The 26,952-nt window shown below is 39.3% G+C and overlaps 2 protein-coding genes across 3 annotated transcripts in view; both read right to left on the bottom strand.

Annotated features, from left to right (window-relative positions):
* pals1a (protein associated with LIN7 1, MAGUK p55 family member a) overlaps positions 1 to 19,875 on the bottom strand; it is a 31,580-nt gene extending 11,705 nt beyond the window's left edge. Inside the window, exons 1-4 of the mRNA XM_054796677.1 lie at positions 19,704 to 19,875; positions 2,953 to 3,238; positions 692 to 863; positions 236 to 336 (exon numbers count right to left, since the gene is read on the bottom strand). Of these exons, the coding sequence (XP_054652652.1) occupies positions 236 to 336; positions 692 to 863; positions 2,953 to 3,111 (432 nt within the window). The 5' untranslated portion in view covers positions 3,112 to 3,238; positions 19,704 to 19,875. The remainder of the gene's footprint in view (positions 1 to 235; positions 337 to 691; positions 864 to 2,952; positions 3,239 to 19,703) is intronic.
* A 1,505-nt stretch (positions 19,876 to 21,380) lies between these two features.
* Positions 21,381 to 26,952, bottom strand: part of gphna (gephyrin a) — a 36,388-nt gene continuing 30,816 nt past the window's right edge. For both annotated transcript variants that reach the window (XM_054796438.1, XM_054796439.1), the window contains one exon: positions 21,381 to 26,933. The gene's annotated coding sequence lies outside the window, so the exon portion shown is untranslated. The remainder of the gene's footprint in view (positions 26,934 to 26,952) is intronic.

Raw genomic sequence — 26,952 nt, 5'->3', positions numbered from 1 at the left:
CAGCAGCAGTAGGATTGCTGAACTGAAGTCATGCCAATGTCACTTCTACATATATATTTTATCTAAATTTTAAATATTAAACAAAGCACATGTAGACAAATACATTACTGTAACAAAAAAGGAGAAAATAAGGTATTGTATATACTGTACAACGTTGCAGTATTGGTAGCAGACATAAAAAAGTAGTATCGGGAACTTGGTTAGGTCTTTCCCCCTCCAATTCCTTATCAATTACCTTGTTTAGTAGTGCAAGAACCAGTTCTATGTCATTCTGACTCTGTTGGTCAGACAAACAGCCCTGGACCTGCTTCAGTGACAGTAGCAACTCCTCCAACTCTGCAGACAAAAGATATCAAATGCAGTTGTTTACCTACCAAATGAGAGACTTCTATCTACTCGTCCTATGACGGACAGAGACAGTCTCTTTCTCCAGACTGCAGATGAACGTGTCCAGCATTTAATTTCACAGTGAAGAGTATAAATATCACTGTCCCTAACAGTTTTAATAAAGTTGCTTCCAGGAGCCCTTATGTATAGTATGTCGCTCCCTCCCTCCCTTACATTCCTTTACCTAGAGTATAGGCTTTACTTCCTCTTTGACAGCATTCCCTTTCACTCAGGTTCATTGACATACTCACAGAATGTTAAAAACATTTTACAACTTTCTGGTCTCATATTTGTGCGTTTATACCTAGCGAAGGGTGCTGGTTGCTGAGTGGCGGCTGCTGTGGTGTGTATGTATCCTGGAGGAATGTGGGGTTGTCAATGCCGGTGTGGGGATTCTGGGAGAGCTTCTTGAGCCTAAGGGAGGCGTTCAGATCCAGCTGCCGACCCTCCTCTTCTCTACGCCGACGAAGGTCCTCCTAGCAACCACAGAAAAGTCAAGTGGATGAGACTATAGCTTGTCTGTACGAGTGTCACAAGATTTCTTGTTCAGAAAAAAAATGTCTCGTGGGGACTAGGCCTGGGACACTAATTAATTAATTATTTACACAATAGATAAAAATGAACTCAATCATTTTGCTGGCCTCAATATAGTACAATGTGCATGTGTGTCTGTTTTTCTCGTGTCTCGCCGCCGAACAGGCAGGAAGAGCATTCACTGTTTTGCATAGGTTCCAGCACCTTGGCACGTTTGTTCAATAGAATAAATAGATAGAACAGTGAGCCCTTTTGTCACTCATACAGTCTCTTGTCTGGCCTCCTTCTTGTACACCCAATCTCGTGTATCGTCTTGTCTCGGGATACCCCAACTTGTCTGGGCCGCCAAGTGATGAGTGTTTTAGTCAAAACTGAAATGATTACAAATAGTGTCAGTAGACACTTACATAGAGAGATGTCATTTCTGTACACAGGCCCGGTTTGCTAAGGCAAGATGGAAATAATGCCTCCACTTTTTCTTCAAGGAACCAACCCATGTCTAGTATTTTTACCACTGCAAATTACTTTAAAAAAACAACAACATTCTAATGCTTAGTCAGATATTTTAAACAGTCACCATCCAAATACACTCCTGATCAAAATGTTAAGACCAGTTGAAAAATTGCAAGAATTTACATTTTAAATGGAGTTTCAAAATGCAAAATGAAGAAATTAAACTGAAATAGGCTGTTCATCAGCTGATCATAAGTTTAAGACCCAAAGTAAAAAAACTGAAACCCTCCTAACATAGAAATAAAATGTTCAAAAAAGAATTCACTAAAAAGTAGCTGCACCATTCTTGTTAATCACCAAAAACATTGGTTTGGGCATGCTTGATACCACTGTTGCTGTGTGAATGTTGCTCCAGGTGGTAAAGATGGCTTCACAGAGGGCATCCACTGTCTAGAACTGACGCCCATTTTTGGAAACTTTCCTTGCCATCCATCCCCAAATGTTCTCAATTGGATTTAGATCAGAGGAACACACAGGATGGTCCAAAAGAGCGACGTTATTCCTCTGGCAGAAGTCCTTTGTCAGGCCGGCATTGTGAACTACAGAGTTGTCCTGTTGAAAAACCCAGTCACTACCACACAGACGAGGGCCTTCAGTCATGAAGAGATGAGGGATAGCCCCTGCAACACCTCCACATAGCCAGCTGCCGTTTGACGCCCCTGCACAACCCGAAGCTCCATTATTTCATTGAAGGAAAAAGCACCCCAGATCATGATGGCGCCCTCTCCACTATGCCGTGTGAAAAACACCTCAAGTGGGATTTCCTCGTCATGCCAGTAACATTGAAAGCCATCAGGTTATATTTTTTTCCTCATCAGAGAATAAAACTTTCTTCCACCTTTCAATGTTTGGTGTTCGGTGCTCTCATGCAAATTCCAAATGGGCAATTTTGTGGCGTTGAAAGAAACGAGAACTTTGAAAACTTCTCTCGCAGATGCCGTCTGATGGTTATTGGACTGCACTCGTCACCAGTAACAACCTTCATTTGGTCCGAGGGTCGTCCCGTGTTTTGATGGACAGCCAATCGGATCCTCCTGTTCAGGGCCAGGAAGATTTTTTTTGGGTCTACCACTTGACTTTTTTTGTTCCATAACCCAGTTTAAAATGACAGTCTTACTGCAACCAACCTCAGCAGCAATGGCGCTCGGTGACAGGCCTTGCTTATGCATCTCAATTCGACCACATACAAAGAGAGAAAGCTTTTTTGCCTTTGCCATCAAGCGATCATGACAGTGTGATTAAGGTATATAATAATCTAAGATTTTGGCTTATAAGGCTGTGGTTTTAAACTTTTCATCAGATGATGAATAACCTATTTCAGCTTAATGGTTGTTTGCAATAAATTGCTTACTTTGTCTCACTCCTATTTCTTCTTCTTGCATTTTGAGCTGTAGATAGTACCTCCTTAAGATTAAAAAGTGCAAATTGTCTCACGTGTAAAAATGTAAATTCTTGGAATTTTTCAACCGGTCTTAAAATTTGATCATGAGTGTATTTCGTCAATGCGTGCTTACGTGCCTGGTGTTGTCGTATCCTTTCCAGTTGCGCAGATCGTCGGACTGGCAGTGTTCGGCTCCCCAGTTCTCCTGGACAGTCGACGGCCATTTCCCTGTGCTGCTGTCCTAACCTCAGCTCTTCATCTCCTCCTCCATGGCCATTCAGATAGGAGGTTGTCATCCCTGACACAACTTAGAGCCACAAGTGTGTATAACTGTGTGGATCCCAGGGTTGTGTAGTTATATATCACTAAATGAGGACGTCTAGGAGGGTAGCTCAGTAAACAAGGCAGCCATGTCACCTTAGCCTGTGGAGAAAGTAAATGCCCAGTGAACAAAGGTGTGCATATCTTTTGTATGAAGATCTTATTTTCCAAATAACACAAGAACCAACCATTAAAAAAAGATAAGCTCAAAGCTGGTAATGGATGTCTAAAAGTATATTCATCAGTAGAAGCCAAAAATAAATAATTCTTTACCATTGTGAAGAACGAGACTCATTATACATGCTGTTAAATTCCCTCATTATGTTTCAGCACTTCTCTTCTTTATATCTGGAAATGCATTTCAGTAGGGGCACATAAGTTGCTCATTTGATCTTTCATTACGGAACCTTTGGTTAAATAGAGAGGCGTCCAAATTTCCCAAACAGTACACTTTAAAAGTGAGGGATAGGACGTCAGGTCAGGTCAGGTCAGTTCTATTAATACCCGTACATGAATTAGTGTGCAGTGAAAGAGAGGCATCGTAACAGCAACACACATACAACAATTAGTCAAATACATAAACATAAATGATGAAAAGAAAAAAGTATTACTGCCTCGCATCAAACGTCTACTCGATAAACAGATACAGTCAAGTCCAGTCTTGGCTAGCATGAGTCATTGCTAGCAATAGTGCCAAGGATAATCCGTTAAAGTCTCCTGTTGGTGAACTCTTGGCCTTCCTAGTGAAATACGTAAACAGACAAGAGAAGTGGATAAGAGGAAAGCAGTGTGCTGGCATTGTTCAACAGAGATGGGGAGCGGAGTGACTGCAACAATTAATGCTTCACTTCAGCCAATATGGAATTTTCATTCACTAAAAATAAATTAATACACCGTTCAAACTGTTACTGTTGCTGCACTCAGCATTATCGCACTTTCCTAAAAAGAAAGGTTGTAAACTTGGGTTGTCCAAAGTGTGGCTAGAAGGTCATTTTCAACCAGCGGCTTGTTTTTTTACAGGCTTGACATATTCCTAAAGTTAAAATGAATTTACCGTTAATGAGATATACTGTATTATTAAATATTACACCAAAGGCCCAAACATACTCGGCCGGAAAGTACACGGAATGGAGTGCGCAGAGGTCCCATTGGACTCAAAGTGGACGTCCACAGGCCTTGTGTGTGCAAAGCCCAAATTTTACTACAGCACAGACTCCTCAAACATAATACTGCTCAGCATGTATTTTTCACATCGACTCATTTTTAATGTGACACAAGACATACAATTACAGAACATTTTCCGCCATATGACTCCCATAGTGCAGATATAGTGGGGCTAGGCACCGAACTTGATCGTTGAATTATTCTGATGACAGTCAGAACTATTGAACATACTTTTCAGCATCAATACATCTCATGTCCTTCACCAGCATGGCATACTTCCCTTCCTCATCCTCTTTTGGAATTTAATGGCCGTACACACAACCGTCTTATTCCACTGCTTTGCAAAGTCAGCAGGCAAAGCAGCTCCTCTTCCTCAATGCAGGATGCCGTGACAGAAAAAATGTAAAATACGGACAAGGACTGTGGGAAATGCAGTGTTTCACGGAAATTTCACAGGAAACAACAACGTGGCTGTGGGCAAATAATTTTCTTTGTCACCTATAACACAAAGCTAAGATGTTATTGTTTTGTTCAGATAGCTTTGCATATATTAAGCTACACTAGATTGGTTTTAGTATCTTTAAAGCAGCAAATGTCTCAAAGAGTTAGTTACCCTGCATCCTTAAATTTTTCTACATGCTATATCTATATTTTTCATTGGAGAAGTGTATTTACTGGAGAATTACCTGCCAGCAGCTAGCAGGTTTTTATTATTTTTTTTTAATCCTTAAAACTAAATGGTTTTGTGTTTTGCATTTGGTTCCCTGACTGTACCCAAGATGAACCAAACCATGACCTTAAAACCGAGGTACGTACCGAATCCTGATCGTGGCATACCATTAGACCCCTATACATTTTATTCATTGAGCACATTTTGTGTGTAAACCGTCATACATTAGTTCATGTTAGTGCAATGTTCTTCCTACTGCGAGAAATTACAGGTAAGAGTACCAAAGTACCAAGTAAAAATATACCACTAGTTCAAGCTCTTAAAATTGACTTCTTGCGCCTTTAATTGGTCTCTGTCTTAACTTAAGCCCTGAAATCAAATACATTTTGTACAATATTAAAATTTATTATATGTAGTGAGACCTGGGCCGCACAGTGGCCTAGTGGTTAGCATTTTGGCCACACAGTCAGGAGATCGGAAAGATCTGGGTTCGAATCTCCGTATGCTCTGAAGTTTGCTGCCTAAACTGTTCTACACTCTGTGTGTATACTACCGGCCCCACCTTCACCCACCAAGACAAAGGTACTGTATGACTGACAAAAGGTCTCACTGCGTTCATGCCGTTGTTCTATGGAACAAACATGTCAAGGTGCTGAAACCAATACACAGTGACTGAATGCTGTTCCTGCCTGTTTGGAGGCGAGAAACAAGAAAAACAGACATGCGTGCACATGGCAATATACTGACCCAGCAAAATTAGTGAGTTAGTTCGTCATTTATTCTGTGATTAATTAATTAATTTATTATCTTCCCAAAGTCCAACAGCTTTTTCTGAATGAGAATTCTTGTCACGTGTTAATCTTGCGAGATCTTGTGACACCCCTAGTGTCTTTACAGCTCTACAATGTTTGGCTCCAACTGTGTAAGTGTGCATGGTGTGTTTCATAAAGACATTAAATAGTTGAAAACAAGGCAATCAAACAGCTGTGAAAGCTTATAGACTACCACTGCTGTTCTTTATTTTTCCTTTTGCGTTTTTGTGTTGGCACCGTAATTGTACATTTTAGTTGAAATAACATAAGCTCAGAGACTGTCAGTGACCATCTCATAATGTCACGTATCATGACAGTATCGTTACATTATTAGCCATCCACCTATGTTCATGTAAGGAAGCGAGCGAGTATTAGAAGCCTGCGCCATACAAGCACAGTAAGATGGCTCTCAAGCCCAAATAACAAAACGTATATTCGGGTCATGTATAACATGTCACTAGTGATAGTAGGCCTGTCACAATAATCGACAAAACGATTAATCGAACGATAAAAAAAAAACACATTGATAATTATGACGCCCTCGATAAATTGACATGTGTGCATGTGTGTTTCATCTGCTCGTCTCTCTGTGCCACACAGGCTGGATGACGAGAGGGTTCACTCTGCATCTGTCTGTGCGCATTGGTTCTATCGTGGAATCAACGAAGAGAGTGAGCACTCATCTCATTCAGCCTCTTTGCGGAGTGAATGAAGGCACAGAAGCGATGGTTTCTGAGGCAAATGCTACAGCCGACAGCCCCAGTGTGGGAATATTTAGGTTTTAAACAAAATGAACAAGGTGAGCGCATGAACACTGACGACCGACACGGACAGTTTTCTCAACTTTGAGAAAAAACTACCGATGGAGATACCTCGGGCAGCAGAACCTTCGTCCCATGAGGCGTTTGGTCGGCAAATAACACCTATCGACGATAATTTGTAGCACAATCATCGACCAGCAAAATTTGTTATCGTGAGAGGCCTAAGTGAAACTGAAACTCACCTTGAATTCTTTAAACAAGTCAGGTGCCTGTCTTCCAGGTTTTTCTATAGGTTTGATGGCACCGTGTGCATGTCGGTTTTTATGAATTTATAATTGTACTGCATTCATCCGCCTCGAATGCTAAGTATCTCCACATGAAACTCCTACTACCTCGCTCATTGATAAGCCGAGTTGATGTGCTTTCCCCGTGTTTAGTGAGCCATTTTTAAAGACAGTAGCCATTCTTCGGCGCTGACTGCCGAGAGAAACAAGTGACTAGCGCTCTGAGTCCAAGTCCAAAACATTACAGAACTTGGGAATTTGCAAGCTACTTTCCAAAAAACAAGCCCAAAGTGGCTCATTAAAGCGGACTTAGCAACACTGCTGCTCAGTCACCTCATGCCTCAGACGCGGAACTGCCCAAACTGCTGATACTGACAATACCAAAAAATGCAGATATAAATTTATAATCTGCGTGTTGATATCAAATTGGTATCAAAGTATCGATTCTTGTGACAACTACAAGTGTGACAAAAGTGCATGTACGCAGCATTTTCGCTCTGACTTCACTTGACGTCTAGCTACGAATGAAGACTGCAACTGGATGTGACATTAAATGCAACCCAGAAGTAGTAATCTAGACATCTGACAAGTGGTCATCAAATGTACTGTCTGAATTGCTGACTTACTGATTAGTGTGTGAATGTGGTATACCTGTCCACAGAAGAAACAGGTAAACTGCAAATGGCATGGTAAATTTATCTCCAAGTCACCTCTTGCTCTTCAGATGCTCAATAATCAGGCTTGCACCCCCACTTTTCATGGTTCTCATGACAATTTTTTTTTCCAGCATTTGGGTGGTCCTGCAGCCACACACATGCACAAACACACAAAAGACCCATGAAATATATAAGATTGTGGGAGAGCACACAGTGGATGGTTGATAAAAGGGAGGTTGGGACAAATGAGAGAAGATTAACAATAACAATGAATCTCAACATATGCAATGATGCATGATGAGAGGACGTAAAAGCTACAATGAATTGATTACTTATTACAGTGTCACAACAGCATGTTTGATTGTGACGTCTTACCAGCAGGACTGTGTACATACACACACATGCACACACACAAACAGACCCCATGATGCAGTAGTGAGGAATGCCAGGCAGTCCTGGGAACAAAATTCCACGGCTGGGGGAGGGGAGTGTGTGTAGACAAGACGATGTATTTGTGTGATCAACACGTACATCCTTTACAATATTAACTTAACCAAGGACAACAAAATTGGGGGTAAACAAAATAAAATAAAAAGCAACCAGTTTGAGTGTCAGTGCGGTTACAACTTAATGTGACGGTGTTAGCTGGGGGGGCTGATGACATCAAGTGCTGATAGATGTTCAACAAAGCAACTTCAGACATTATCCAGAGCAGACTAAGTGATGCAGGGTGTCATGTAGCAATGGTGATCTATAGTAATTTTAAAAAATAAAACACACTTGCATATCTCATTGCAAAACCAACATGATAACTGGGTACACCAGTCCAGAAATCAACTTTTTCCGGTTTTCCGCCACAGCCAGAGTTTCATTTTACAAGATTAAAATCACACGTTACATGGCTGTAACTACTGTATGTCAATCACCTTAAACTACTAGAGAGCAGGAAAGAACAAAAAAAACCTCTGTAATTAAGAAAAGAAACTAATTCAAAGTCATAAATGACAAACACATGCTGATCGAACCAAAGCTTGAAAAAAATTAAATTGTCTCTTTCAGCATTTTAGCTCTTTGGCAGACAGAACAAAACAATAGCAGGTGCTGCGGCATTCCTTGTTCCATCTCATCTCCTGTGAGGGAAGAATTTAATTCGAGACCGAGACATTTCAACATATCTCAACACTGGAGTACCTTTCTTTTTCTTTTTTTCTATATTGTTTTCCTCCGTCTTGCTGCAGTTGCCGTGAGACAGTATAACAGACCAGTGTATCTAGTACTCTAATAAGCAACACCAAGAGGACACACTGTTGACTAACAAACAGGTGAGTGGAAGAGCAGCGCTACTTGAAACGGTTTTAAACGAAAGGTTGTAGAGGCACAAAAGTGCTAAAGGGAGTCTGCGTGGTCCAAGTCTGCGGATCAGACATCCCTGAGCAGACATTCAGGAGGATTTAGGCAGCTCCTCTGGAAGGCTGGACCAGTTCCTATGATAACAAAAGTTAAACTAACATCATTATGAAGAGCACAAAATCGAGTAGAGATGAAAATGAGGCCCTCAAAAACGCAGTGGTCTGTAGGAAAATAAAACCAACATACAGGCTCGTCTCAATGAATTAGAATATTTTTGAAAGCTATTTTTTTTCAATGGTTCAACTATATATATATATATATATATATACACACACAGTATATAAGCGTTTATTTTATTATATTGGCAACTCTAAATTGTCCATAGGTATGAATGTGAGTGTGAATGGTTGTTTGTCTATATGTGCCCTGCGATTGGCTGGCGACCAATCCAGGGTGTCCCGCCTGTCGCCTGAAGTCAGCTGGGATAGGCTCCAGCACGCCCCCGTGACCCTAAAGAGGAGAAGCGGTATAGCAAATGGATGTATGTATACAGTATGTATATGAATATATATACTGTATATAAGCGTACCGTTTCGGTTATATTTTATGCAATTTTTCTCATTAAATTTATTACTAGAGTGATCTACTGTAAGTGCATCACGCAGAACTAAAGTCCTGGGCGAGTTTCCGCATGGACGCCTCTTGAGTGTCGGACACTACTGACTGAGGGGGAGGAACACTAGTAGCTCACAGACGTGACAAATGGAATCATGGCAAATACAAGCAAGAAGCCTGAGCTGGAAGACCCTCCAATCCCACTACGGTCTCCTTTTAGGGAACACTTTCGCTTTCCTGTTAAAATTACGGACGGACAAAGGCAAGTGCATAAATCCAAAGTTGTGTGCCGACATTGTTCCACGGATATCGGGTAAGCTGCAGGAAACACGTCTAACATGTTAGCGCACTTAAAGCGGCATCATCCGGCAGTGAATGTTAGATCTACAAGAAAGAAAACCATCTTAGTGCAAACACTGATAACTTCAGCATATAAACAACCTGTAGCAAGCAACTCTGACGGGCCAAAGCAGAAACACATGGTATTGGAGTTTTTATAGCCACAAGATTACGTCCATATTTAGTTGTTGAGAGCGCTGGCTTTAAGTACAGTCATGGAAAAAATGATTAGACCCCCCTTGTTTCTTCAGTTTCTTGTTCATTTTAATGCCTGATACAACTAAAGGTACCTTTGTTTGGACAAATACTGTATAACAATGACAACAAAAGTTCATATGATAAAAATAAATAAATAAAATAAAAGTCACAGAGTGGAGTTCACTCGAGTTAATCCAAAAACAACTCAGGTTAGCGCCCTCATTTAACCAGGCAAACTTTTATGGCCATGCCCCTTGAAAGAATTGGAATTGAAAATAGGAATAGGAATCGTAACCGGAATCATTCAATTTCAAACGATGCCCAACCCTAATTCAGAACAGCAATTGCAGATGAGGCAAACACACTTAGGAGTATGACACTGTGGACAAAATAAGTCCTCCTCCCATTTCATATGGAAGGGGTAGTTTTTTGGCTACTACTCCCACTCATCTTTTTTTTACCCTTTCTTAAATTTAGAAGAAATACATTGGAGGATAACTAAGCTGCAGTTTTGCAGTTTTACATTTATGTGTTGTGTCAGAAAAGATACCCGACAGGCTGCTCTGGATGTCAATCAAGTGACAAATGTCATAGTGAGGATGGATGGTAGACTGACATCTATTTTTTATAATGCCACATTACCTTTGCGATTGACCAGTAGATCGCAATCAACGTTTTGTGCACACCTGCTATACAATATTGAAGGCCAAGTATTCCCAAACAGAAGATGAAAGATGGTCTCCTTGGCACTACTGCTAGCCATGACTCCCACTAGCCAGAGGCTGGTCTGCACTGTATTTGTTTACCAAGTCGACACGTAATGTGAGGCACACTTCCTGTCCCTCACTTTTAATGAAGGGAAATGTGGAACGGCAAAAACGACCTATGGTGCAGTAATCCCTTGTTTATATACTTGTATAGTCACCTTTATACTCATTTTAAGTAATATAGTAGATAATCAGAGAAAATAAGCCATTTAATATATAAATAAGACTCACGCTCGTGTGTGTTTCAATAAATGTCTTCTGGACGTGTGGAAAGGAAGTGACGTCGAGGATTTAGAGTTGAGTTTTAGCTGGAGTATGGCCACAACAGTAGCCTGTGTTATTATTTTGATAATAATGATCACTATTGTTATAATTATATTATTATTGTGCCTGTCGTGAGATAATTAATTATAAAATAACCAAAAAGCTTGTCTTTGTGACTAGTGACATCAAGTAGCCAGTGTAGACTACAGTTCATCAATGTCTTGTATTGCCTTAAACTGGATCTGTATTTTATTTCATTTTTATGCTTGAAATTGTTTAATTTAGGCCAAGAATACGTAACATTTGCTTAATTATGCTTTTTTTTTTATTTATTTTTTTTACTAATAATAGACCATAGTCAACCACGGAACCGCGTTCATTTTATTAATGTAATTTTTGACGGAGATGATGAAAGTCGACAGCAGCGGTTTGGGTGTCTTAGGTGTGGGATAATGAGGAAGTGTTGTGTTGCTGTTGTGGAGAATGATGAGAATGACGTGTGCCGTGTTGAAATTGGTGGAATTGCAGTGGTGTTGCAATAATGTTTAAAAATAAAGTCGGGCTGTGTACTTCTATTGGGACTCTGCATTACTTGCAAGACGTTACTTACACAATATCAACTTCATGCACTTGTTGTAAGGTGGCCGAGTCTACAGTCATTTAGCACCAAATGAAGCACCGACAGCTACTTAGTTTTTCGGTCCATATACCACCGTTATGTCTGCATGGTACCATTATAATATCGAGTTTCTGTATGCATCCCTAATTTTGTGTGCCTTAAAATGAAAAATTTTGAATCAGAATCACACCGTTTTTCTTTTGAAAACCCAAACCGTATTCTCACAGTACAAGCTGGAAGTAGGTGCTTACAGAGGTATGATCAGTAATATTGATACAAGTGTACATTTACAGGACACAGCTGTTTTTGATTTGCCCTGGCCAATTTAGTATGCTCGTTTAAAAAGAGTCTGCACAATCAACCTCTCATGGTCACAAAAAGCTATCTCCAGAAGTAGAAAACTGAAGAGCAACACATAAAAATGATGACAGCTACAAATGTCTCTGACATGGCCAAGCTACTGTATACACTGGTCAATCGTTACTCATGCTGGATGTCAGCCAGCTGGCCAAATTGTTTACAAAGGTTTAAATAAACAAAGCAAACTAAAATGTTGAGCACTGCCTGCCTAAAAAAACCTCCAAAAAAGCCTACAATCTACCATTTACATAATGTCACCTGCATATTAATCAAGCTCCAGCGACATTGTTATTGAGCTCACACCAAAGAACTACTTTTCTGGCTTTGTGACACAGCACCTCACGCCACTACAGAGTGGTGATGGGCAATACCACTGGTTTCTTTTCCAATTCGATACCGAGTAAAATTCAGGTTGGTATCGGTGATACCAATCCCATACTGCAAATAAATCTAATGTACCGGGTACATTTCCAAAAGTAGTTATTTAAAATCATAGCACAGCTCATAAAATAAACAATATAAGACATCAGAGGAATTTATGATGACTGCATATCATTTAGACAAGGTCTCAATAATTTATTTATTTTCCACTGTGTTCCTGTTAATTATATACACTACATGACCTCAAATGACTGACGTATGAAAGTATCAATATTTTGATTGGAGAATTTATTTTAGAGTCGAAAGATCTGGTATCTGAAGTATCAATATTTCAGTACTGATCCGCACATCACTACTACCAAAAGGTACCGTTTCATTATGGTGTTATTTTGTTAATGAAACCTTCAGCACTAGTGCTACATGCTAATGACTTAGTGTTTCACTACAGCTGGATCTGCCAAGCACCCAGCAACGCTATTCTCTGCCTGGGAGAGTAAAAGTAAAAAGTAATAGTTGTCGTCGTCTTTCACGAAGTCAGCTATTGACAGCAAATGCTCCCTCTATGTTGCTGTTGTTGGCAAAAGTAGTGTTTGTTGTTATGTAGCATGTGCTGTGTGAAATCAGGAAGGAAGCTCTGATAATGCTTGAAATGACCAAATTAAAACAAAAATACTGTAAGTATTACAGGTTATCAGCATTTATATGTGTCTTTTGCAAAAAGGAGGAACATTTTAAGCAAGACTGTTGTCACGTAAAGGTCAGCCTAAATTCCACATTCCTTTCCCCTCAACTTCCTTCTCAAGCAGCTACTTCTCGCTCCAAGAGGGACATTCCAGTGAAATGATCATTCAATAGGAGTAAGAGGGATGTTTCTTCAGATCGTGTCACTGAAACTGCAATAACATATGCTTAATACATTTGGGGACGGTTACAACAATGATTTACTTTACACAAGATGTTTCTGTATCAATGCCATAATGAAAAAAAAGAGGTCAAAGAAATGGATTCTGTGCTGCATGACTGAAAATTCTACAATGAAAATAGTAATTTAGGACAAAGACTGACCAAATGTGCAGCTACGTAATCTGACCTTATCAGGCTTGCAACAGTGTACACATGAAACACACACATACACTCCTAAAAAAAAGGGCTGTACCACTCAGTACCAAGCAAAGCAAAAACAACCCAAAAGAGGAACCGCCTAGAACTATCTGGACTAAATTGGCTAGGTTTCCTTTAATGTTGTTTTACCATAAAGAAAAAGTAACAATTCTGAAAAGCTTTTATGAAACATACTTATCGTAGTACATTATCCAGGAGCCTGTACTATGAAGCAAGTATAAGTTATCCATGATCTCGTCTTGGTTATCCACACTGAAGATGTGGGATGAAGCAGTAATATGAAGCTGGTTAACGACTTAATTAGTCAAGTCTGGATTTTCTAGTCGTGTCATGACTGCGTTCGAGTAAAAGTGGCGGGGTTAGCAGCAGATTAACACTCATCAACATGAAAAATGTACCGTCGGCAGAGTGGCTTACTTGACTCAGGAAGAACAATCGATTATATTAAGTATGAATAGTAAAGAAAGAAAATAAAGAAATGTGAAAATATTATTCAAAGCTGTTATGTTGTGTCATAGGGGTACAATGCTTTATGTGTGTCTGCAGTAGTGGTCAGGTTATATCATTACATTAAAACACATTAAAATGACATGGACGTTGATGTAGGAAACAGAAACATAAATTTAAAAAAAGACAGGAGGGGACCCCTCTTACATGCACGAGTAACTGACTGTAATGCAATCACTCCTCCACAGTTACAGTACATTTGATAGCCACAACCTTTCATAATAGAAAAGATGGACTCCAAAATACTTTACAAAATCAAAATGAAGACGTGTCTAATGTGATGTTAGGGGAAGCACTGATGATTGTCAGTCCAGCACATATTTGGTGGCACATTTTGCTTTGTCTGTGGCCTACTTCCGAGTCCCTCTCAGGTCACAGAGACAAGAGTGAGAGGATGACAGAAAATTCCAGAGAACAGAGGACGTGTGTATTGGCCTGGCCTGTGGCCCATGTGCTTGTCCTCACTAGCTTAATATGTATCCATAAATGTTAGCCATGGCCGCATCACCACATTGATGTGACCAAATACAGTAGACGCCCCTACAACGTTAATAATCCGTTCCGAGAACCTTTATGTTATAGGGATTTTATGTTATACGAAGCGTAAAATACATGTAAATAGCCTAATCCGTTCCAAGATCTTCTCAAACTCACCCCTTTGGCAGTTCAAAATATTCAAAGTCCACCAAATATGGTGGGGAAAATATAAGAAAACGTTAGCATAAACATAGTAGAGTAACATTCCAATATAAAATAAGGTAATAAATAAGATTACTGTAAATGAATAAAACTGAAAAACAAAAACAATCCTATCGTTCAGGAGATGTCTCGATCAGGAGCGCAAGTGGTGGCAGGAAGGAGGAGGAGGACTAGCCTGAGTCGAAACGCGACTCAAAGTGTCTAAGAGTCAGCTGGTCTCACAGACAAACGCACACGCACTACACGATAATGCTGTGTGCAAAATTTTAATTTGTAACTTAGCTTAATTGTTTAAGTTAGTTTCAGGGGGACTACGAAAAGGAAGGAGGTTGAAGGGACAAGCCTGTCTCTCACACAAACTCACGTACGTGCTGTATAACTCAGCCAATGAGATGAGAGCGGAGGTGGTGCCCCGAAAATCAGCCAATGAGAGCGTGATGTGTCAGAAGGTGTCACCAAGTGTTAGTCTGAACTTGCACCGACTTGAGGCATTAATAAAGTTGATTGGAAAAAAAAAAAGACTTGCACTGACTTGACGCTTTATGTTATATGGAATTTCTTCTGTAATACGAAGCAAAAACCTTACATAAATTCTTTATGTTCTGTGGAATTTATGTAAAAGGAGGTTTATGTTCTGCGAGGTACTACTGCACTTCACTACAAATAGAGCATATGTACAAACCAGTTTAACGTATTACAGGAGTGTCAAACACACATTTCTGCCATATGAATATGTTTACACCATGCTTGTTAATGTAACCCAGAATTTTACGATGCCCGCTGACGGCGGTCAAATTCATAGAGAAATAAACATGAGAGGCATGTTTATTCTTGCTCTCAGCTCATCTTAACCGTCAGACATTTTCAACACACACAACACTTCTTCCAGCCTTCAAAATAAGACCACTATTCTCCATATACTGTCTAATTACGTAAAGAAAATAAGTGTGTCCTAAAAAATATCTTACATTAATAACGCAATTGGAGTTGCATCGGTGACTACGTCTTCCTGAACCACAAGCACAGGCATTACAGTGGGTTGAGGATTTTGTAGCCATGTGTGCAGAGCCTGACATACCAATAGAAAAGTTAGCCACGCTACATCCGTTTCTGAAATACTAGGCAACATTCACCAATGATGCATCAATAAATGTAAGGATCTTTGCATTTAATTAATGGGCATTTTATTTACGAACACAAATGTACACACGATATTCTGTTGTTTAAAAAAACAAACAAGTATTAAAGATGAAAAAAATGGAATTTTAAAAAATGAAAACCGAAAAAACGGAATTTGGAAAAGCGTAAAGAGGAATTTGGGAGGGGGCTGATTTTAATATGGCCCTACACATGGAGACATGAGTCTTCACTGACCTCCAGAATTTAAGCATAAAATTTTGCCTCCACCCCTTCAAAGCCCTCCAGCTGAGCTTTCCAACTTTGCATCAACGGCAATACAAACCGTAGGCCTGTGATTGCTCGGCTTTTCTTCATACATAATTTCCGGTGCTTCCCTCTCCCTCACAACAGAAACAATGGAGCAAGTTGAGGAGCGTATGAGCGAAGAAGATCGCAAATATGAACACATATATAATACTGTAGCATCCTGATAGTCACACAGAGTATGACGCTCTTTTTAAGTTTAACGCCATCAGTTGTGCTCAGTTCCTACAAAGTATGCAATTCAGCTCGTGCACACATCTGCTCCTCATTCTCCACACTCGCACCAACACTTCCTCTTTATCCACCAGCAAGGTGCATTCACTAGCACCAGAATTCAGGGCATCAATGTTACAACACTAACAGTTCGTTATCATAAGTTAGTTTCATGTGGATGTCGCTTCAGTCGTCATCAGCTACGTTTACATGCAGTCACATAACCCTTTCATAACGGGAATATTAGCAATAACCCTGTTGCGCACGGCCATGTAAATACCAATAACCCTTTTGAAAAACTGGAATATGTTCATATTCCATTTTTTAAAAACCCAAATATTACCCCTGGGCTTCCTTTTCTAACCCAAAAATCAGGTCATGTATCCCAATATATATCCCGGATATCCCGATCAAAAGGAACATTAATTTGTGTTCTGTGCATGTTCTATTCGAAAGAAATCTTGTGTCTTTGGTCCGAGCTACTTGCAAACAGGACGACACGCTAAAACCCCACACTTTTGGAGCGAGGGGGAAACAAGCCACCTCGTTAGCGTGGTGAAAGACAGGAACATTATGTCTTTTATTGACGGTAGAAAGTACCGCAATAGCGAAATCTATCAGAAGGTAAGCGAGAAGTTACGCGAATCAGGGATTGTACGAACGCATCTTCAAAAGTGTCCAGGGGGCTCTGGGGATATAACATGGATGTGGATGGCACAGCTCCGGCTCCATTTCTTATTTCTTCATGTTCTTGCCTTCCATTAATGTAGAAAGTGAGACAGAATAGTGTCAAGTAAAGGTGGTGGGTCAGTACCAGCACCAAAACGAAAACAAAAGCGTTCATTATCCGCTGTGCTGGTGTTGTTGTTTTTGGAAACGGGAAGAAGAAGCGGAAATTACGCGCATTGCATCTTGACGTTTTCCATGCGTCGAGACGTTGTCCGTGCGGGTTTTTTTTTTTTTTTGGGGGGGGGGGGGGGGGGGGGGGGGGGGGGGGGTTCACGTCGCGAATGTAAACGGGTTATTTGCAATGTTTCAGAAACCAAAATATTGACCTTAATCCGAATATTGACTGCATGGGGTTTAATACAGTCCTTGTAACCTACACATAGCTAAATAGCTAGTTAAAGAAATAAAGACAGTTGTGGTTGCTCACTGTCAGGAAAGCATTGTACCTAGCGTTTTAGTGGAGAACTGCGTGTCAAGCACACAGAAGGGCCGGAGCAGTGACTTATCAGAATTCAAGCTTAAGAAACACCAACGTTAAAAACATTACCGAATACAGACCAATAACTGTCACTGCGATAAACCAGTCTGTTACAATCATGTACCTTTTTCTTGCATTGATTTTGTTTCAACAACTTAAATGCACGGGGGCAAAAAAACATGTTCTGTGATGTACACTTAATAAAAATGTAATACATTTCAAGTCATGCAACTTTCATTTAATTCTAAGAAATAAGCTCAGCCTATTGAAAAAACATAAATGTTAAAAATGTATATAAAAACTGGAATTGCCCTTGTCTTTTCGCAAAAGCTACAGGGGATGATCTACTTACACGACGCACAAAGAGTATTCGCCTTTGGGGTGAAATTGATGGAAAATGTAAAACGTCACTCACCAGTGATATTATGTCATGAAAGCAGGGCATTTAAGTAGAAGCATGCAATGCTGATTGCCTCATCTCAAACAATTTAATGAAACAAAAGCCAACAACACTGGTGGGTAAAGCGCAACAAAAAAATAACTCGGGATGTGCCCTTGAGCATCACTTCCAGCTTTACAACTACGTCTCCTGCTGGTCACAAGGCAACTTATTGTTTGCTGAGACATAGCTCCTCTTGAAGGGCAGCCCTGAGGTCATTGAGGTTATGGGGTACGGAGTTATGAACCTCTACCTGTGCGTCAGCTGATGCCACGAGTTTTGGGGATCATGGGATTCAGGTCTGGCGAAAGGAAAGTCCACTCCATTTGAGGTAACCAAGTCTCAAGTAGCTGTCCTCTAATGATGCAACCTCAATGAGCTGGAACACTGTAGTCCATGAAGATTAAATTAGGTCTGCACTGAGGCCCACTGCTCCCTCATCCAGCATAAACGCTCCCTGGCCCATGCAAGACAATGATGCCTGTGCCCTTTGGTGTGGTGCAGGTCATCTAGCGTGCAGACCAATCCAATGGTCTGATGTGACACCTGTGTGCCTCTCACTTCCTTTAAACGGGCAAGGAGTTCAGTGGCATTACAGGGGACAACTCACAATGAAGCAGGACATCCACTTCTGCGACTTTTCCAGTCTCTCTGTTGCGACCTGCTGATGACACTCTGTGACACTCAGCTCAGTGGCCACTTCCCTCTTGTTAGGTGTCTCATGATGTGAAAATGTGAATAGCATGATGAAGAGGACTGTTTAAATACCAATTTTAATTGAACCAGGAAATGTATTGGTCAACTAATGGATCACACATTTATTGTGAATTATGGTGTTTGGCGGCTTGTTAGAGAACAGCAAGTTATGTAAAAAGCACTGAAAGATTAAACAATTGCATATGTGCATTTAAAAGTTAAGAGATGGTCAAATTAAAAAAGTTCACTTGTAAGGGTAAATAGTGCATTTTAGGTTATTCCTGAAATTTCACCCGAAAGCCAGATATCCCTAACTTTTTGTGAGTAGTGTATTTCCCCGACTGTATATAGTCCTTTAATTAATCTTACAGATAATGATTCTTAAGAAATCTGAGCAGGAGCCCTCACAAACAGTTTACGTTTCAATGGGGCGTGTCTCTGGTGCTTGTTAAAATCTTTACATCGAAAGAGTAAATAAGTATGTGTGGTTTATCAAATAGACGGGCTTGAGTTAAAAAGGGAGTTAAGCATTTACAAAACAAGTATTCCATGCTATAAGGATGTAAAACACGTCTGCCACAAAAAAATAAGAACAAACAATTACATTTTATGGAAACACTACCATCTAAAATAAACAATCTAATAAGGGCAAAATTACAATATTAATATAAACGTGTTTCGCGGTGACAGCTAGCTTGGGTTAGCTAACATAGGGTTAACTGAGACAACTGTTTAGATAATCAGTTCCAGTATCAAACTAACTCGTTACTGCTAGTAAACATATTTTCCCCAACTGTGTTTTTTCGGTATGACTTAATTACATTACCGTGACAAGTCAGCGCCCTCAGAGAAGCTTAGTAAATGTAACGAGTGTGTTTTTTCACACTTATTGTTACAAAGCTAATGTTAGCAGCGAACTAGCTAGCTCTTTGGCGTCTCTCTGCGGCACCTGTTGATAACAAAGCCACTTCAGTCCGGACCAAAAGCAAAGCAATACTCACGCTGATCCCAGGACGTCCGCGTAAAAACAACCGACTTTAATCCAACCGATCGCAGTTCAGGTTTGATGGAGATATGTGACAGTTTCACTCTTGACAAGTTTGCGGCTCGTTGGTGCGACTCAGCAGCTTGCAAGTCTCTCGTACTGTCATTTCCACATCCAGACAGGCGGAGGGGGAGGGAACAAACCGCATCCAACCAGATAGAACAACGAAGATAATTGGATAGGTTGATAAGAGGAATCTTGGTTTGACCAATCAAGTGCGATTTTTCTTTTCGTCAGCACATAACACTGTGTGTATGATTGTATCGCACGAATCAAAATGAGTAACACACGTTAATGTATCACACCCGTCATTTCAGAATGATATTGAGACGGGTAATTAAGTTGGGGGAATTTGGTATTGTAACCAATAAACCTCACAATAAAAATTACGAAACATCTGAAGAGCTTATCTCTTTGTGGAGTTTGCATGTTCTCCCCGTGCGTGCGTGGGTTTTCTCAGGGTACTCTGGTTTCCTCCCACATTCCAAATAGAACCCAAACATGCATATTAGGTCAATTGGTGACTCTAAACTGTCCATAGGTATGAATGTCAGTGTGAATGATTGTTTTTCTATATGTGCCCTGCGATTAACTAGCGACCAGTCCAGGTGTACCCCGCCTCTCGCACAAAGTCAGCAGGGATAGGCTCCAGCATACCCGCGACCCTAAAGAGGAGAAGCGGCATAGAATATGATGGATTGGGGTGGGGGGATCGATTCAATTATCAAGAGTTTCGATATTAAGCGTGACGGCATCGATATGTTTCTTCTGTTTATCACAAATGTGTTTTTTGTTGTTGTGTTGTTCATATTCTTACATTGTTTAGAGGCAAAACGCCAGAGGTGAGAGCCAATGTTTGCTTTTGTTTACTTATTTAACACTACTGACTGGAAAAAAAAGTTAATGGAAGAAAAGAGAATTGTCTAACTTCTGTTGAAATCTGTAATTATTGCCTAAAATATTTGTCCTGCTTTAGACAGCTATGTAAAAGACTGTACAATCACAATCAAATTAAAGGCAAAAATCACAAAACCAAAATCACTTTAGTCAAAATGTATTCACTTGGTATCGGATTTATGCCAAAAGCTGCAGTATCACCCACCCCTAAAAAAGACACACACACACACACACACACACACACACACACACATGCAGGCACACCTCAATAAATCAGCACAGTGTAAAATGTATTTGATTTCTGGAGTTCAGTTAAGACAAAGAGACAAATTAAAGGCTCAGGAAGACCTTGCAGTTTGTTTTTAAATTAGAGGGTGAACCAGTACACTTTTTGATATTTTTTTCACAATTTATGGCCGTTTATTAGCGATAAACTATAATCGTCGAAATAAAAAAATTGAATAAATACATTCTTGAAATATTTCACCCTGTGTGTGGTGAATCTGTGAATATTAAGAGTTTCACTTTTGAAATAAATTAGCTTTAAGAAATATTCTAATTCATTGAGATGCGCCTGTAGAATTACACCAATTGCACATTACAGTACAGCGTTTTCCCAGATCTTTGTTTCATCAGGTATGTGTTTGGTGTGTCTTGATAGACTTAATAATATGTAAAGTAAAACGTAATAGCAGATTAATTGGAGAGCAAAAAAAAAACAGGACCAGACAAGGGATACAGAATAATCAGGATGAATTTTATTAATTCCTCTTCATTTTCAATAATATCATTACAGAAAAAAACATCCTTTACATTATATTTTATACAGTTGTAGTAGAATGCTGTGTAATTGCTTCAAGTGCTGGTCATAGTTTATAGTGTGTGCAATGTGACACTGATTTCAGTCCAGTGTTAAGAATCACTCAGTACAATGGCAGTAATAACCTGCTTCTTCTAACTCAAATCAATCAGTCTGGGTTTGATTCTGCCTGGAAGAGCTCTTATGTTGTGTTCAGATCATAATGGGTTTACCATAAATATACGTTGCACAAAACATGTGGCAAGTCATTATAGATTTTTTTCTGTTTTTATTTGAATGTAATAACCTCTATTTACCTATAGCACACAACTATCGACCAGGATAATATGAGATGTTAATCTACTCATGTTCCTTCACTTGAATGGGTATGACATGAATGCAGCATGAGCCGCACATATAATTATGATGCATCCAAGGTAACAGGGACATTTCTAATTTACACACTACAGTAATGTATGGCCCAACATCTTCTACAAACACATGATCCCCTTAACCCGTAAGAACCCATAAAATTGAAATGTCCTCAAATGGGCCCTATACAGCTTTGTGCTTGTGCCTAAGTGACCTATAGGAAATATTTTTTTAAATTTGTATACGTGGTTGTCATGTGACAGTCACGTGACTATCCTAGGATATGGCTTCTCCGAAATGGCAGTGTGTCATGTAAGCTAGATCATTTCCAAAATCGTATTTTTTGCTGTTAAACGTCATTTTAAACCCATTTAGCCATCCTAATGCTTTAATATAGTCGGCGTAAAATGTTAAAATTCAACTGTTTCTCGAATTGATTCATATAAAACAAGCTAGGAAAATACCACCTTTGGGCTTTTAGCTATAAAATTGCTATGGAAAGCCTGAAGTGAAGTTTTCTCAAGGCATTGAATCAATTGCAACTGGCCCGTTCAAGTTGTCCTAGCAGACGTTTTGCCTCTCATCCGAGCAGGCTTCATCAGTTCATGCTCAATGACTAGATAGGACAGCTCTAGCTCTAGGCAGACTAGAGCTGTCCTATGTAGCTTTTGAACATGAACAGATGGACAGCTCATGCTGTAGTCAGACTCGAGCTGTCCTATCTCGTCTTTGAGCATGAACTGATGAAGGCTGCTCGCATGACAGGTCAAGCGTCTTCTAAGACCTCCTGAACAGTGCAGTTGCGTTTGATTCAATGCCATGGAAATACAATGACCTGGATAAAGGAGAATATTCACGGGTACGTACAGTATGTTCCTGATGTGACATTTTTGTCACAATAGCAAAAATGCTAATAAGCCACTCAATCAATTTCTCCGTTTCAATTATTTTTTAATCAAAATATGTTATTTTATTTCATTTAAAGTACATTTGTGGTACTAAGCACAAAAACGTGTCAGGTTGACCATGAACGCCTAATGTAACATATATGTAATAATCACACATCTTTTAACATTAATTAGTAGCATTAAAAAAAAACAAAAAAACCCCATCAGAAATATGTTGTATGTGTTCCACTTGGTCTGTAGTATACCCCCATCATTTTACTTGTGGCACAAATGGGTCTGGGTTCTTATGGGTTAAAAGCATCAGTGTGCAACAAACTTGTAATTCCAATATGACTAGAATGCAGCATTGAACTTTGTTTAGACAAAAGAAAAAACATATTTTAGAGCTAAATTATGGGTGGAGATAAATTGTTGATAGAGTGCTATTATTTGTCAAATCATGATTTGTTTCTAATCATGAAAACACTGTGGGCAATTTGACCACTTTTTAGATCAAAACGTACATTGTTTGGATTGGTTCCGTGTTAGATACTGTCTATCGCAAAAACAGGCCAAATACTATTATCCTTTTCTTTTTCACATTTGTTGGACTGCATACAGTACAATGAGAGAACGTTTTTGTTAAAGGATTCCGATGTTTTTTTGGCTTTTTCTAAGAACCTGAATGATGCATTGAAAATTACGTCGCAAAAAGCAGAGCATGGGAAACAAAGATGGCGATTAAAATGCTGCTGGATTATAACACTGAGGGATTTGACATGACTATCGCATGCAGTCAGAGGGCGACAGCAGCTGCAGACAAAAAAAATATAGAATTTGTGACTGGTGGTGGGCTGCACGATGGCCGAGTACGTCAGCCTCTATCGGGTCATCTCTGTGCAAAGTTTGTATGTACTTGCTGTGTGTGCACGTGTTTTTTCTTGGTACTTCCTCCCACATTGCAAAAGCATGCATGTTAGGTTCGTAGAATACTCTAAATTGTCCATAGGTCTGAATGTAAGTGTGAATGTGAATGGTTGTTTGTGACTGACTGACCACCAGCCCAGGGTGTACCCCGCCTCGCACTCTAGCCTTGGCAAACCTAATGAGTATAATTGGCATAGAAACTGGATAGATAGATGGGACTGGTGGTTGGAGAAATGTTAGCCTGCTTCCTGCGCACTGTCAAGGTGCCCTTAAGCAAGGAACAAAACCCCCAGGGAATCTGATCACTGTGGCATCTCTCATAAAAATAAAAGTAGATAAAATAAAATAAAATAAAATGTTACCTTTTCTGACTTTTAGGGTTGGGCAGATCAATCCAAATATCGCTACCAGTATCGAGCAAATACTAACGTGATGAGATCAACATTTTTCCAGTTCTTTTCTACGTTATTTTCACAAATGCCTTTGTGTTTTGTTTTGTTTTTTGTCGTTGTTACATTGCTGCGATTGGCTGGCGACCAGCCAGGGTGTACCCCGCCTCTCGCCCAAACTCAGCTTGGATAGGCTCCAGCATACACCCCGCGAACCTAATGAGAATTAAGCGGCACAGGAAAGGAATGAATGAATGTTGTAACATTGTTGATATTGTTACATTTATATACGGTTTATTGTTTACAAACTATGTTCTTGGACACTGGAGAGCTTTGGGAGCAAACAGTCAAAGCATTTGAGTAAGAGCCAATAGAAGCTTTTGCTTGTGTTATTTTGCACTAATGTCTTTATTTTGCTAAAAAAAAAATGTTATGTAGGGAATGATATTTAGTTCATACTGTTACATTGTCTTATATTGTTCAATTTATATATTGTTCACAAGTTTGTTTGCCTAAAATCGCTGACCTGTGTTTCATTCTGATTATAATCATGATCAACACATTAAAAGTAAAATCACAAAATCATTCAATGATCTTGGAAAATTTCAAGTAAAAGGTATCGATATCAGTATCAGAAATACCAGCCCTGTATTGTATTTGTACCAATGTAGCATTTGACCTGTATAAAGAAAATGGGTTTCAAAGTGAAGCATTAAAAAGAAATATTTTATTATTGTACTCACGTTTAGTCTTTTAAGCTCCAGTAACTTGCATTCCTCGACAATGCAACATGAATGTACTTGCATGTTTATCTCCATGAAAGAAAAGCAGGAAATAAAACTGCTTGCTAACTAATATAAAAAGAGTAAAAACGATAAATAAAAGTATGTAAGAAAATCTAAGTTTTAGTGGTCAACACTATGTAATCACATTTACTTTAAGGAAAGCGCACCTTTAATGTCATTTGCCATAAATTTTCCCTGGCAAATTAAATGACCATTTCTGGGAAACGCCACACCTCCTTAACTCAGGCCGATTGGTAACAGCATGTCAAATCCCAGTGACATCAGCAATGTTATTTTCAAACATAAATCTGTCATACAGAGGGGTGTAACGGTACTTCTTAATCACGGTTCGGTCCATAGCTTGGTTTTAAGGTCATACTTTTGTGTAAACAGCTTTAATGATTTTTTTTTTAAATGAAACATAAAAAACGAATAATTCTCGAAGACTGTAACTAAAGTTCTAAGTTCTAAAAAATACACATCTACAGATAAAGCATACAGAAAAATTGTGAGGGACTACTTTGATATATTTTATGCATAAAAAAATGCTAAAACTAATCCAGTGTAGATCAAAATATCGACAGCTAAGCTTTTTTTTATAGGTGACAAAGCAAATTAGCATAATATCTAAAAATACCTCATTAGTAATGAATTAATTCTAATTACTGTATAGAATATGCTAAGGGCCATTAAAAAAAACGAGTGACGTCCCAAAAATGGCCCCGGGCTACACCCTGGCTTACGACATCTCTTTTTAGGGAAGTGCAAAGATGCAAACAAGTGCAGCTGTAAGAGTTTGAACAATTACTGTTTTATTTTTAATAAATGAAAGTTCCTTATTTGCTGAAGTGCAGCATTAATTGTTTCAGCTTGAACAATGCCAGCACACTGATTTCATCTTATCCACTTGTCTTTGTCCGTTTGTGCATTTCACGGAGAAGGCCAAGTATTCCCAAACAGAAGACTTTAATGACGGAAGAGGGTCTCCAGGCTGTGGATTCTCCTTGGCACCATCGCTAGCCATGACTCCCGCGAGCCAAAGGCTGGGCTGCACAGTATTTGTTTACCGAGTAAGGAACTTTACATGAGTAGTCCATGTAAACATTCTGGCTGTGACATAACAAAACTTCTGTAACGAGAAACCTGATTATAAATACATGTACTGTTACACCCCTAGTGATATAGACATTGTTGACTATTCAATAATAAAAGTGGAATATATAAAAAATATTCCACACGCTTCAAGCAGGTGATCCTGGAACAGGAAATATCACCAGGAATTAAACATATTTGTCGAATTGGACACTTGCATCAAATAATATTGTCGAGTTATGCCGGTTTCAGACACTTACTTCTGAAAGTATTAATTTCAATGTTTGTTTATGTCATGGCTACTAAGTCATTCCGTTAAGGCTTTGCTAATATTAGATCCACCTTAAATCTTTGGACGTCCAGTTGCTTTTCTTGACTGTGTGAAGAGCATGTTTCTCCATCTTCTTCATGTGTAAAGTGCCTCGACATAATGTTTGCTGTAAATTGGCGCTATATAAATAAAATTGACTTCCTTAAATAGTTGCATGGCTTTCATTGAGGATAGTCGGCATGACTTTTAGTGTGTAATACAAAGCAGTTCTTGTGTGGAAGGGTAAAAAAGTCATAGGGGTCAGTGGATTAAGCGGGGAGAGGTATCTACATATATGGATGAACAGAAAGGAAGAAAACAAAAAGTCCAGGGGGTGTTGAGAAATCAGAAGAAATCATTCTATATCTCTATATCTACTAAGAAAAAATGCTGAACACACAATGTAAATGAACAGGAAATATGAGTACTACTAAGATGATCATCAATACCAAATTAATGATAATAATAATAATAGAATATGAAGTAAGAATATTAATAATCATTCTAATTAGGAGAATTATATCATATTACAGAATAAATTTCATATTAATCTTCTTTTTTTTTTCATTGAAATACAATGATTTTTCTCAATGCAGACATATGAGAATTCAGCCTCTGCTGGCTCCAATTGGCTGTTGCATATGACATCACAGCTAATAGCGGCCAGGTAGACATGCTTTAATTCTTGCCCCCGAGGAGGTCCAAGCACCACCGTCACAAGTGAAAATCTGGGGAAAACAGGGGTTG

This window comes from Dunckerocampus dactyliophorus, chromosome 13 (genome assembly GCF_027744805.1).
Source record: "Dunckerocampus dactyliophorus isolate RoL2022-P2 chromosome 13, RoL_Ddac_1.1, whole genome shotgun sequence".
NCBI classification, from domain to species: domain Eukaryota; kingdom Metazoa; phylum Chordata; class Actinopteri; order Syngnathiformes; family Syngnathidae; genus Dunckerocampus; species Dunckerocampus dactyliophorus.
This window is presented reverse-complemented; position numbering and strand designations above follow the sequence as displayed.